This window comes from Ziziphus jujuba, chromosome 1 (genome assembly GCF_031755915.1).
Source record: "Ziziphus jujuba cultivar Dongzao chromosome 1, ASM3175591v1".
In the NCBI taxonomy this organism is placed as follows: domain Eukaryota; kingdom Viridiplantae; phylum Streptophyta; class Magnoliopsida; order Rosales; family Rhamnaceae; genus Ziziphus; species Ziziphus jujuba.
Window position 1 is genome coordinate 31,051,250 of NC_083379.1, and position 12,551 is coordinate 31,063,800.

Consider the following 12,551-nt stretch of genomic DNA (forward strand, 5'->3'; position numbering starts at 1 on the left):
CCAGGATCCCTTACCGGAATCCTATATAAGTCTTGATCCTAGAGGAAACTCTATATTATTGTCCTACGAAAAATCCGACAACATCTCCCATAAGGATTGGGCGTGTTATGAAATTCTTTATACAGAAAACATACTGCTAAAAGTACTACCTTATTCCTCCCATTTTACTATAAATAATTCCATAAATAGCAGCACTTCGATACAAAAATATAAAAATGTATATACTAGAAATAATTTAATAAACTTTAAATACTCATATTTGTTCACACCATCCACTTAGTACAGTTCTATATTTCCACCCCAGTTAATGAACATACTAATGCATAAACGTAGAAAGAAGGTAACAAAACAACGACCACAATACCAATTATAATTACTATTGTATTAATGACAGTAATGATAATAATAGTATTAGTACAACTTCTCCAAGTGCTATCATATAACCGTATCTGTCTGATGGCTAACATATATGCCCGAAAGCTACCACTTGCCCAAGAGCTATCATATAACCTACTTGCCCAAGGGCTATCACACCTGCCCAAAGCTACCACTTGCTCAGGGGTTTTTATACTTGTCCAATGGCTATCGTTCTTGCACATAGGCTGTGATACTTGTTTGAAAGCTACAGTATGATGATGATAATAATAGTAATAATAATAAATGATAGTACAATAAAAATAATAACGATAATAATATAAATATAAGTAATAATAATGTTAGCAATAATGAATAAATAAAAAATAGAAATAATAATAATGACAGTAAAATTATTAATAACAATAATAATAATAATAAATAATTGAATTAATAATAAAAATAATTGTGATAAATACTAATAACAAATACAATAATAATGATAATAATAACAACAACGATATTAATAATGATAAAGATGATGATGATAACCAATAACAATGATAATAATAATAATAATAATAAAGACATAATAACAATATTAATCATAACGTCAACAACAATAATAATGATAAAGACAAATAAGGGTAATACTTGAAATCATAATTATTAATAGATAAAATAAGATAAATTAAAATAAAATTTTAAAATTCATAAATATACCACGAAATATGCACACTTATATCAGAGGTATATACGATACTATATAATATGCTAACACGCGATCTCATGATGTCAGCTATCGCCGCTGCCTTGCTGCTAATACAGTCCAGGATGATTGCCTATAATGGTCATCCAATCCCCTAGAATTGTAGGCAGCAAACCCACGAAGCTAAGCTACTTATAAACCGATAGGATCATTGCCCCCCATATAGTGTGGTACATATAAACATAACATAACTTAATATATATATATATATATAAAGATACTTGATACATCATACAATATACCAGTGGTGCCAGATGATATTCAGCATCTCGAACACTATCTGACAGGGAGGTTAAAGAGAAAAACCTGCAATCGGTTACTTTGGAGTCCCACGGTGCCAACTGCTTATAACTTACCATGGCTAAAACAATCATCATTCGACTAAGAGAGTGACTGATGCTTACTATGTACTATACATATCATACTTCAGACCCATAGTTCCCACAAGATGGTCATACATATATACACAGGCTAATCCATAATAATAGTAATCTTGCAACCAAAGGGAGAGACGACTGTGCGCCTACCCTCTCTCAACGCAGCTCATAAGGGCAACCATGAATATAACTTACGCGCTGATCTATAACCATAATAAACAACCATCCTGTAACCAAAGATGGGGGCAGCTGATGCTCGCTGTGCAAATATATTTGCTAGCTCTCAAGTCTATGGCTCCCACAAGACAACCATACATATTTGAGCGCCAATTAACAATATAGTACAAAACACCAGTACTGTATGATGCATCTAAAAATTATAAAATTTTATAATATTATAAATATTGAAATTTGACGAAATACAATTGGATTTATATACTTTTATTGATTCCATAAAATTCCATATTTCCTTTTAAATTGTCGCATAAATCCAATGATTTTATAAAATTAATTATTACCAAAAATAATTTCATTTTCTCAAATATTCAAAATACACAAATATATTTATACAATAAAAATTATTATTTCTTTAAATCCATAAATTAATTTACATAAAAATTATATTAAATCACATGAAACTCATACATAAATATATTTTATTTAGCATACTAAACTCAACAATAAAACCTAACCATAAGTTTAACAATAGTTTAACACAATAATTCCTTTACAACCATAGATATAAAGTTCATGCATCAAATATATTTAAATGACATAAAATCTACACAATAAATTTAAATAACAATTTTCATAAATTTTTAAAATGTACATAACATATAATTTTTTTTAAAATTCCTAAATAACACAATATATATATATATATAAATACATTCACATATATATATATATATATATATATATATACACACGTATAAAATAGTCATACACATGTAAAGACAATCTTGTTTACAAGTATATGTATATATATTCACATATAAATATAATCATATATATGTAAAGACAATCTTGTTTACAAATATAAGCATGCTAATATATATACTTATACAAAATATATATATATATATATATATATCCATACACACTTACATCATATATATATATATATATATATGATCACATATATTCACACACATGCATATTCATATATATTTATATGTTTTTTCATATATATTCACATATATGTATATATATATTTATATATAGGATAATATTATGGCGTGGATTCGCATGCAGACGGACCACACCATAAATTCACTCTTTATATATACATAATATTTTAACAAATATATATATATATATATATCAATCTACACGCATGCATACTAGCTCTAAATTTCATATAATAATCTCAATCAAACACAATAAATAAACTTACGTAATAAATAAACACCACACATACCAGCTTAGTATTGAATGTCTAAAATATTACAAAAATATTATTTGATCTTCTATAAAAGCAAATGAAAACACAACTAGAATTGTAAGATCCAATTCCACTTCATAACTTAAGAAATACAAAAACTAGACATATGATTGGACAAATTAGATTATGAACCTGTTTAGCCTAAAGCTCAATTTTGAGATTTTTCAATATCTTAAAAATTAGTTGAAATTAATTATTCTATTAGCACCTCATAATCGTTAGGAATCTAATTGTAACATTAATTGCCTAAAGACTTGTCCAATTTTTGTCTAATTTCAACATAAATACAAATCCTAGATCCATCAATGGCAACTTCTCAAATGCTTAACAATAATTCATAATCTAGGTATCAATGGAAAGTCCAAAAGATAAGTAACACTATGCTAACCTTCATTAGACTCGATGTAGCCCGTGATGGTCGGAATTTTACAGAAAAATCACGGCCTAAAGTTAGTCTCTTCATACCGACCAAACGAACTCGAATGGAGCTAAACAGAGCTTGGAATCAGACTCAAAGGGTCCCGAATAGTGGGAAAAGAGCTAATCATGGTTTGAAACTCATCAAAATCCGGTGATCGGAGCTTGATGAAGCTCACCGGATTTGTGTAGTTTCCAACCAATTCATGCCATTTCACAGTAAGATAAGGCAATTAAGGGTTGCTAGTGATGTGGGCTTCAAATAGGTCTATATGGTTTGGGATGGGTGGATATAAAAATTACAAATTTTGATGAAAAGTTGTAGAGCTCACCGTCACCTTTTTTTTTGGTTTCCCATGGCTGGTTTCTCTTTCTTGTTTTTCCTGTCTCCCCCCGCGAGAGATGATGAAGAAGATGAGTGAAAAGTAAAAGTCAAATCAATCGGTGAGAAAATATTTAAAAATGATTTAATAATATACATATATAAAAAGGTAAGCGAGTAAAAAACTAATGAACTATTATTAAAATAATATAATATATAGGATGCATGCAGTGAAACCGAATTATGAGTTTTGATTTATTCAAAAATAATAATTTAATAATAAAATAATATAATATTTAAATATATGGGGCCGAACATTTAAATTGTGGGGTCTAAATAATAAATGATCAAAATACCTCTCATCATCACTTTTCAATTTTTTGTCCTACTATTTGCTTATAGATTGGTATCAATGAACGCTTTATGAATATTTTGTCATGTTATCTCGGTTGATATAGATTTCATCCTGTAGGAAAAAATCAACCGTAAACCTATTTGGTCAATTTTAATCTCTCTTGGCAAACTCAATCGAAATTTCTAACTCAAGACATTTTTTCAAATCGTAGTGTTATATATATTTCTTCTGCATTGTTTTTATAGCAATGAGCACTCATCCATTTCAAGTAGATAATCTTTGTCTGTGCCAAGCCAAACTAAGCTGTTATGAATTTAACTAAAACAAACTCAAGAATCAAACCAAGCTGTTATGAATTTAAATAAAATAAACTCAAGAATCAAAATGCACAAAACACAATAATATCATCCCCATGAGAACTTGTTCAGTACACACAATGTGTTCTGACATGGAAATTGAGTTGTTACACATAACCTATTGAATAGTTCCACCTGTATTATTGATTACAGATTATTTTAAATGTCCAAATGGCACTAACACATTTTATCGCCGTTCATTTTTTTTTTAATTTTCTTTTTTTTTTTTTGGTAATATTGAATTTTTCTTAATTGGGATAAGAGCATTCCTAATAGATTTTTTATATTTTTATTTTGAAAAGTCAATATGTAAAAACAGCTTCCAACCTACTCTGTATTTTAATTTTTTTGGAGAGTTAAACCCACTCTTCATTATTTAATGATCATCAAATTTCAAGACCACTATATTAATATAGTCAATGATTTGGTTGGATCTATGAAGAAAAATGGAGGGAAATAACAAAATAATTAAGAGAAAATTCTAGTAAAAAACCAAAAAAAGTAAGGAAAGAAATATAGCAATAAATGTTTATTGAAAAAAAAAAATAAAAAATATGATATAAAAAATGTTGTTGGAAGAGATTTTAAAGTTTAACTCTTTAAAAATTAAAATGACTTTTATTATACAAAAAATGTTTTTTTTTTTAAAAGAATTAATTGAGGATGCTCTAACATAACAATTACTTTTTCTTCAATTGGATCATTACATATTACAAGCTCCAGCAATTCTTACCTTGAATCTTTTCATGCCCACACTCTTTTTCTCTGGTAGTGGAATGATTATAGGTCGTATTCTCCAACAATTTTTATCATGGTTCTTTAGTTTTTTCATCCCAATCCTTGATGAAGACACCAGTGAAAAACCTAAGTTGAACATTCAAAATAAATTTTCATAGACTGCAAACAGACACTCAAAATCTCCATTATTAATTTGCGCTATCCTCTATTTATGGGTGTCCAAAATACAACCTGATCTTGTTTCTTTTGTTTTTCCATCCCTTCTGTAAAATTATATTATTATCAAATATATGGAAGAGCTAGACAAAGTTGAGAAGAACTATTAAAAACAAAGATATATGATGGATTGCCTGATGGAGAAGAAGTTGTAGAGTGTATTTATTTTTCAATTTATCAAGAATAAGTTGTAGGCTAGAAAAAAACACGGAAGAAAAACAAACTACCGACATAAAAATATTTGCTGATTTGGATTTTTTTGTTTGTGATGTGTAATTAATAGTAGAGGTGGTATTTTTTAAATGGTTATGTGTACTAAATCATCTTATACATTGTGTACTAAAAAATTTCTCCTGAAAAATTTTTCCATGCCGACGAGTAAAATTTTGCCAAGTATAATAAATGTGTGGAATTATTATTAGATATTATATTTCATTAAGAATATTTGACTTCTGGATGGACAATTTTGTCACCTTTGGCTATTTTGTCTCTGAACAAACTTTACGTGTAACTTTGTTTTTGATTGGATTGGATTATTTTAGATCCAACCTACGTGTCAAATTGGGTTTAAAAGTCTTCACTTTTACCATCCCGTGTCTGCTAATAATATTCCGAGAATATACTTTTCTAGATTTTTATTTTTTTATTTTTAATTTTTTTGTCTTTCCCATTTATGACAATCCCAATTTTGTTATGTTTTTTACTCCTCCATGTAGTCCATGGATCCTCAAAATATAAATTGAATAGTATCTTAGTTCTTGTGGTCTGTATATTTGTTTAAAACCATTCCAGACTTTGATGAAGAAGTCAAGAATGTCGTCTTTTAAAATTGATTTGGTTTTACAAACACAGTTTGTCGAAGTCCACCAAAAAATTGTGGTGGTTTCATTTTATATAGCCAACCTTGAATTCTCTGTCTCTTTCCAAACTTCTTGTTATTATTATTATTTTTAATAAATATATCCAACCTTCTCTGTTTTTACCCGTAACTTGCAAAATATAAAATAGTGATAAATGTTATGGAACAGTTAACCAAGTTCAACGTCAAATTTGACGACGTACCCTACAAGAATATATATGTGGAGATTTTTTCAACCCAGTGTTCTGTGTCGTTTGCAATAACGCAAGCAATCAATTTGAACCTGTCTCTTTCAGCCCTTTACCTTTCTATGAATTGGTAAAAGTTTTCACAGATTTGCTAACCATACGCTTCGTCCAACATCAATCACCAAAACTACTCCATATTCACAGAAAAAGAAAATGGCTGCTGCAGGGTCTAAGTTTATCCCAAAGGTGGTTCTGAGCTCCTCTGTTGGCCACCGAAGCATGCCGGTCCTTGGCCTTGGCACTTCTTCCGCTAGCTCCGACGCTACCCTTTTGAAAACTGCAGTATTGGAGGCTATAAAGCTTGGTTACCGCCACTTTGATACAGCTTCTTTATATGGGTCTGAACAGGCACTCGGGGAAGCCATAGCTGAAGCTCTTAAACTAGGCCTTGTTGGTTGCCGGGATGAACTCTTTATCACTTCCAAGCTGTGGTCCAATGATGCTCATCCCAACCTTGTTATCCCTGCTCTACAGAAATCCCTTCGGTGAGATATAAGCATAAATTTGCCTTTCAAAGATGCTTTTTTTTTATTTTTTTTATTTATTTTTTATATAAAAAAAAAGAAGAAATGTTGAGGATGAGGTTTTTGTTTGGATTGCAGGACTCTTCAGCTGAAGTACCTGGACCTCTATCAAGTCCACTTTCCCATTAGTGCCAAACCAGGAGAAGCCCAACTGCCCATAAAAGATGTTTTGCCAATGGACTACAAATCTGTTTGGGCAGCCATGGAGGAAAGCCAGAGACTTGGGCTTACCAAGTCCATTGGAGTCAGTAATTTCTCTACCAGGAAGCTTCAAAACTTGCTCTCATTTGCCACGATCCCACCTGCTGTGAATCAAGTGAGTCCTTTTTTTTTGTTTTTTTCACCAATGAGTTTCAAGGTAGGAAAATTAATTATAAATTTTTCAAGAACTATAATTTGATTAAATTACATTGTTTTTTGGGGGTTATAAATAAATAAAAAAAAGGTGGAGATGAACCCAATATGGCAACAGAAGAAGCTCATAGAGTTCTGCAAGGCCAACAATATCATAGTCACTGCCTACAGTCCATTGGGAGCCAAAGGCGCCCCATGGGGATCCAATCATGTTATGGAGAACCAAGTTCTGCAGGACATAGCAACTGCTCACGGCAAATCCGTTGCTCAGGTTCTTAAAATTTTCATTTAATTTTGTAGAACCTTCCCTGTTTTGATTAGTATCTGAAAGATTGAGTCTATCAGATGATATATGGTTCTTTTTGGTTTGGAATGGCAGGTTTCTCTTAGATGGATATATGAGCAAGGAGCAACTTCAGTGCCTAAGAGCTTTAACAAGGATAGGCTAAAAGAGAATTTGGAAATCTTTGATTGGGAACTAACACAGGAGGATCTTCACAGGATCAGTCAACTCCCACAAAAGAAATTTATACTTGATGTTACTGTTAGAAATGGAACTGATCCCGACTTTCTTCAAGAGTTGTGGGACAGAGAGCTTTGATCAACTCCATGGAGGGCAAAAATAAACTTTGATATATATGATGTTCATAGCTATATCTAGATCATTTCATTTCTTTGATATATATATATATATATATGTGATGTTACTATTTAGCATTCTGTGCATAGTTTTATGATATATATATATATATATATGTATATATGTGTTCTTTCTTTCTCTTTGTTTCTTGTTTTGCCTTGGATAAAAAGCATCGTTGTTAGAGGAAATTTGTATCTTGCTCTATAAAATGTAACACATACAATTTGTAAACGTCCCAAGCTATGAAGGTTATTACTCTATTCTATTAAAGTTTTCTCCATATTTATTTGTGCTCTTTTGTGCATTCTTGATTCTTGATCGGCGCCAGACCATTCTCCCAACAATAAGATTGCATTTTTCCTTATAGACCAGACCATTCTCCCAACAATAAGATTGCATTTTTCCTTATCGACTAAATAAAAACTAACTATGAATTGTGTGGTCAACCTTACAGGGGTTAGTTTGTCAATTTTCTCAATCCAAAGACGTAAAACCAACACATATTATATACTATAGTTTCATTTCATTTGAAACACAATATAGACTAGAGAAGAGATGAATTCTCGGATACGAAAAGTCTAGTTAGCTATGCATCTTACATAGTATCTATCATTTATTAGGATCCTATATTGCAATATGTGGAAGAATTAAAAAATAATACCAGCTCCATAAAACATGAAAACGAATAAAAGAATTTGCTCGACAATGATATATTTTTTTTTTGGGTGAATACCCGAAAATGAAATTCATATTTAAATCCAACAACCTTTATATATGTGTGTGTATATATATATATATATATATATACCACTTTATTTGATAGTCTAGTTTTTTGCACGCATGCATTATTAATTTAACTAAACGAGGGATTTAATGATAAAAGACTTACTTCATATTTTACATATATATATATATATATATATTTATTAAACTAAATTCCACCTTTGATAACAATTAGATTTTTATTTAAGAGATAAGGTCTGGCATATTAATAAAATCCAATCATCCTTAAGAATGGAGCTTTAGTTTAATAGATTAAGATAAATTTTATTTGAAACTGATTAATACATATATATATATATATATATATATGTATATAAGAAGGGAAAATATGTGGTTGTTATAAATTATGGAAAATAGAAAATGTACCATGTTTATGGTTTGTGAAGGGATGGCTTTAACGATCATTAATAATTAGTAAACAGGGTTTTAGTTGTTAATTATACAACAAACTTTAAAATGAATGTTCTATGTTTTGTTATTTTTCTCTGTTGTTGTTCCCATATTAAGTGCATTGGATTTATTTGGCACTTTGTCTTCCTTGTTCTGAAGATGCTAAAATTAGACGGAACATATTATTTTCCACAAAGTCAGGTCTAAAAAAATTCTACGGAGCAAACAATGCAAAAACCCTTAAAAGTAGCCAACTCAACTCATTTTTTTCTCTACCAAAATCCCATGTTCAGAAAAACTCAGTAGCTTCCCAGGGAAAAAACGATGCTCGAAGTCTCTCATAACTAGTTTGGCAAGTAACAAATTCCTTTCTCTCGACTTCAACGCACGAGTAATCACCAACGAACTTTGTCTCCAGCTTACTCCACACACACCTCCAACACCTCCTCTTCGCTCTGTATAAATATCTATGCGTTCGAAACCATATGCACAAGTTTCAAACAGATTCTCTCTACTAAAAAATCGCAAAGAGAGAAATGGCCACCAAAGCCCCACAGATGGCTCAATGTGTCTTTAAAGGAAGCATGTCGATGCACTACACAGAAATTGAGAGAAGGCCATACCACAAAAACTGTGACTGTGCCTTCCACAGTTTGAAGGGTGCTAGCTCCAATTCTTGTCCTACACAGAGGTAGATTTCCTTGCCCAAGAAACAGTCTTGGACCAGCTGTTCCTTGTCCTTATGAGCTGCCTATTCTTCTTTTTCTGATCTGCATTCTCCGCCTCATCACAATTCAAACAGAAACAGAGAAGATGTTAATTGGAACTTCTCAAATAGATGAAATAGAATTTTCAGTGAGGCTTACATATTGGTTACCTACAGTTGAACCTGAGTTGGAAAAAAAAAATGGAAGATTGATCGAGAACCTATTTTTGTATTATCGGTTTCTCCATCTTCTACTCTAGCTACACACCATTTACAATCTCATAAATTTTGAGGATTAATTTGTACATGGGTTTTCCTCTAGCATCATCCCTCATGTAAGTGATACTGAATTTTATGTAAATTAGTTCATCATCTTTGAATCTTCTCAGACAACTTAACTGCACTCAATGTTCTGATTCAACATAAGTTCTTGAATGCCAATCACTTCCTTATCTGACTTTGACATATTGCATTTTCACATAAGCAGTTGGAATTTAAATGATTGGTCCAGATTTCTCAACCTTTCTGAAAATATTTTTCTTTTGATTATTTGCCTGCATTGTCCACAAAGTAGCTGATTATATTAATTTATTATTAAGTGCTTTGTACATTTGTTTGGTGAATAGAGTGCTTTTTGCATTAGGAAACATTAAAAAAAGCACAGAATGTTCTAGGCAATTCAAGGGCATGTAATGTATTAATAAAATGTAAAAGAGCTTACTCTTTAGATTATAACAAGGCAGACTAAAAATTACTTAAATTGATGACAAGAGTTTCTATGACCTTGGAAGATTCAAGATTGGTGGCTCTGATTTTTCAGCATTTTAAAAAATCGTCTCTCTCTATCTCTTTGAAGATTACGAAGCTCTCCTTTCACTTTAATAATATATAATAGAAAGAAAGCTAGAGCTTGGTGCAAGGTGCTCATTTTTCCATATGTTTTTCCTCTGCTTAAAGTTCAAGAGAGACAAAATAATAGAATCTTATATTTGTTTCTATCAATACAAACAAAAAGAAAACCAGGTAATATGATGGAAATTGCCATATATTTACAGATACATGATTTCTTATGACTAAAAGACAAGATCATCAGCATATGAGCATCAAAACAGCCTATGATCTCTGTTATTCTTAATTAACCAATTAATCTGGTTGCAAAGGTATAGTGATGATATAACTTACATATGGTTTAGACGCAAAATCACAAGGCAGCGTTTTATACTTTTATTGCAGTTTTCGAGTAGGCTGGAGTCTGAAAAGATCCCTGCATGTGACTTCAAGATCTTAGAAACTTTAGAAAACTCCATTCAAACTTCATATTAAAAAATCGCAAAATTGTCTCAAAGCAATACATTTGATCACTCTCAACACGACAACATTAAGCCATCTAAAAGCAAAGAGTGAGGTATAAGAATTTTTAAAAAGCAAAAACATAAGTAGGCCATTTCCTTTTCTAACAAAGGACGGCACTTGCCCTCTGTAAGTGTATCTTGATGACGGTGTAATTAGTTTACAATTTTTTATTTATTCAATATGAATATAGATCCAAACATGTGTTTGACATACCTTGTAAGTCATTTTTTACATAAATATACTGTTTATATGAACAACTGGTAAGCAGACAATTTGAAAGGGAATAAAGTACCAGAAACGCAACAGGTAGCCGTACTCTATGAGTTAACTAAAAAAGTACACATCTCCAAAATGTTAGTATAGATTATGTACTTGGCCATCCTATGAGCAAGCATGCTACATTGCAGTTGTTTGTAGTTGGAATCAAGACGAGATTTCCTAGATTTCTGAAACTCGGATTCTTGGAAATAAAGAAGAAATAATATCAAAATTCAGATCCTTAGTTTCATAGTTATGATTGCCTCTACATACTAGAAAAGTGGAATAAGTATTACTCCAAACCATAAAAAGACATACACAATAGAAAAGCTCTATTTAAGGGCCAAAAACTCTTTTGTAAAAAAATAAGGTTGTTTAGCATGAGTCAATAAGTATTTATTAGATAAAGAAAACAGCTTTTTGAAATTGTTTTAGAAAAGCCCATACTTTGAGCTTTTCTAAAAAAAATATTTTTTTTTTAAATTTATATGGGAAAACCAATGAGTATTTAATGCAATTTTTTTTTTTTTTTACAACCAAATACTTTTTAACCTTTTAACAAAAAAATTTTTATTAAAAAATTTATCATACAAAATTTTACAGGTAAAAATTTTATTTTTTCAACTATATCAAACTGAAATAAAAACAATCCTCCGTCAAGAGACGGAGTTCTAAGACATTCAAACATGAAAGACCTCTATTGCCTTTCTTATGTCCTTATATATATATAATTATTATAAGTGGTTGATTGAATTTTTTGTACGTGATTGGAAATTTTTTTTCCTCTGTGGAAACTGATATGTGGGATGGTTTGAACCGTTGGGAAATTCACAGGCAATCAGTAACTATTTGTATAGAACAATATAGAACATGAAGAGAATATATATATATATATATAAGGCAACTATATAACTTAAACAACAAGTGATTAGAAAACTAATTATACACAACAGATAAAGTCTTGCATATTACAATATCCTAACGACAATATTTCTCCCCTTTTTTTGTCTTTGAAGTTCTGTAGAAGATTGTCCCCCAATATAAAACTATATGTTGTTAGAAATTTAGAACTAAATATTTAACCCTCT

General features: G+C 30.6%; 1 protein-coding gene and 1 long non-coding RNA gene across 2 annotated transcripts; one reads left to right on the forward strand and one right to left on the reverse strand.

Annotated features, from left to right (window-relative positions):
- Positions 1–222: 222 nt before the first annotated feature.
- Positions 223–3,819, reverse strand: LOC132799812 (uncharacterized). The gene is made up of 2 exons (XR_009634700.1): positions 3,333–3,819; positions 223–622 (listed from the first exon to the last, which is right to left on the reverse strand). It is a non-coding gene; the product is annotated as an uncharacterized LOC132799812 (long non-coding RNA).
- A 2,648-nt stretch (positions 3,820–6,467) lies between these two features.
- Positions 6,468–8,243, forward strand: LOC125418235 (NAD(P)H-dependent 6'-deoxychalcone synthase). Its single transcript, XM_048475478.2, has 4 exons — positions 6,468–6,940; positions 7,058–7,295; positions 7,425–7,604; positions 7,713–8,243. The coding sequence occupies exons 1-4, from the start codon at positions 6,609–6,611 to the stop codon at positions 7,932–7,934; spliced, it is 972 nt and encodes a 323-aa protein (XP_048331435.2). The 5' UTR covers positions 6,468–6,608; the 3' UTR covers positions 7,935–8,243.
- Positions 8,244–12,551: the final 4,308 nt, after the last annotated feature.

What these genes read in the sequence shown, in the direction of transcription:
- LOC125418235 (XM_048475478.2), top strand. Translation starts at nt 6,609, where the DNA reads ATGGCTGCTGCAGGGTCTAAGTTTATCCCAAAGGTGGTTCTGAGCTCC. An exon ending in TCCCACCTGCTGTGAATCAA is followed by an intron (nt 7,296 to 7,424) that starts GTGAGTCCTTTT and finishes AATAAAAAAAAG; the next exon opens with GTGGAGATGAACCCAATATG. An exon ending in ACGGCAAATCCGTTGCTCAG is followed by an intron (nt 7,605 to 7,712) that starts GTTCTTAAAATT and finishes TTGGAATGGCAG; the next exon opens with GTTTCTCTTAGATGGATATA.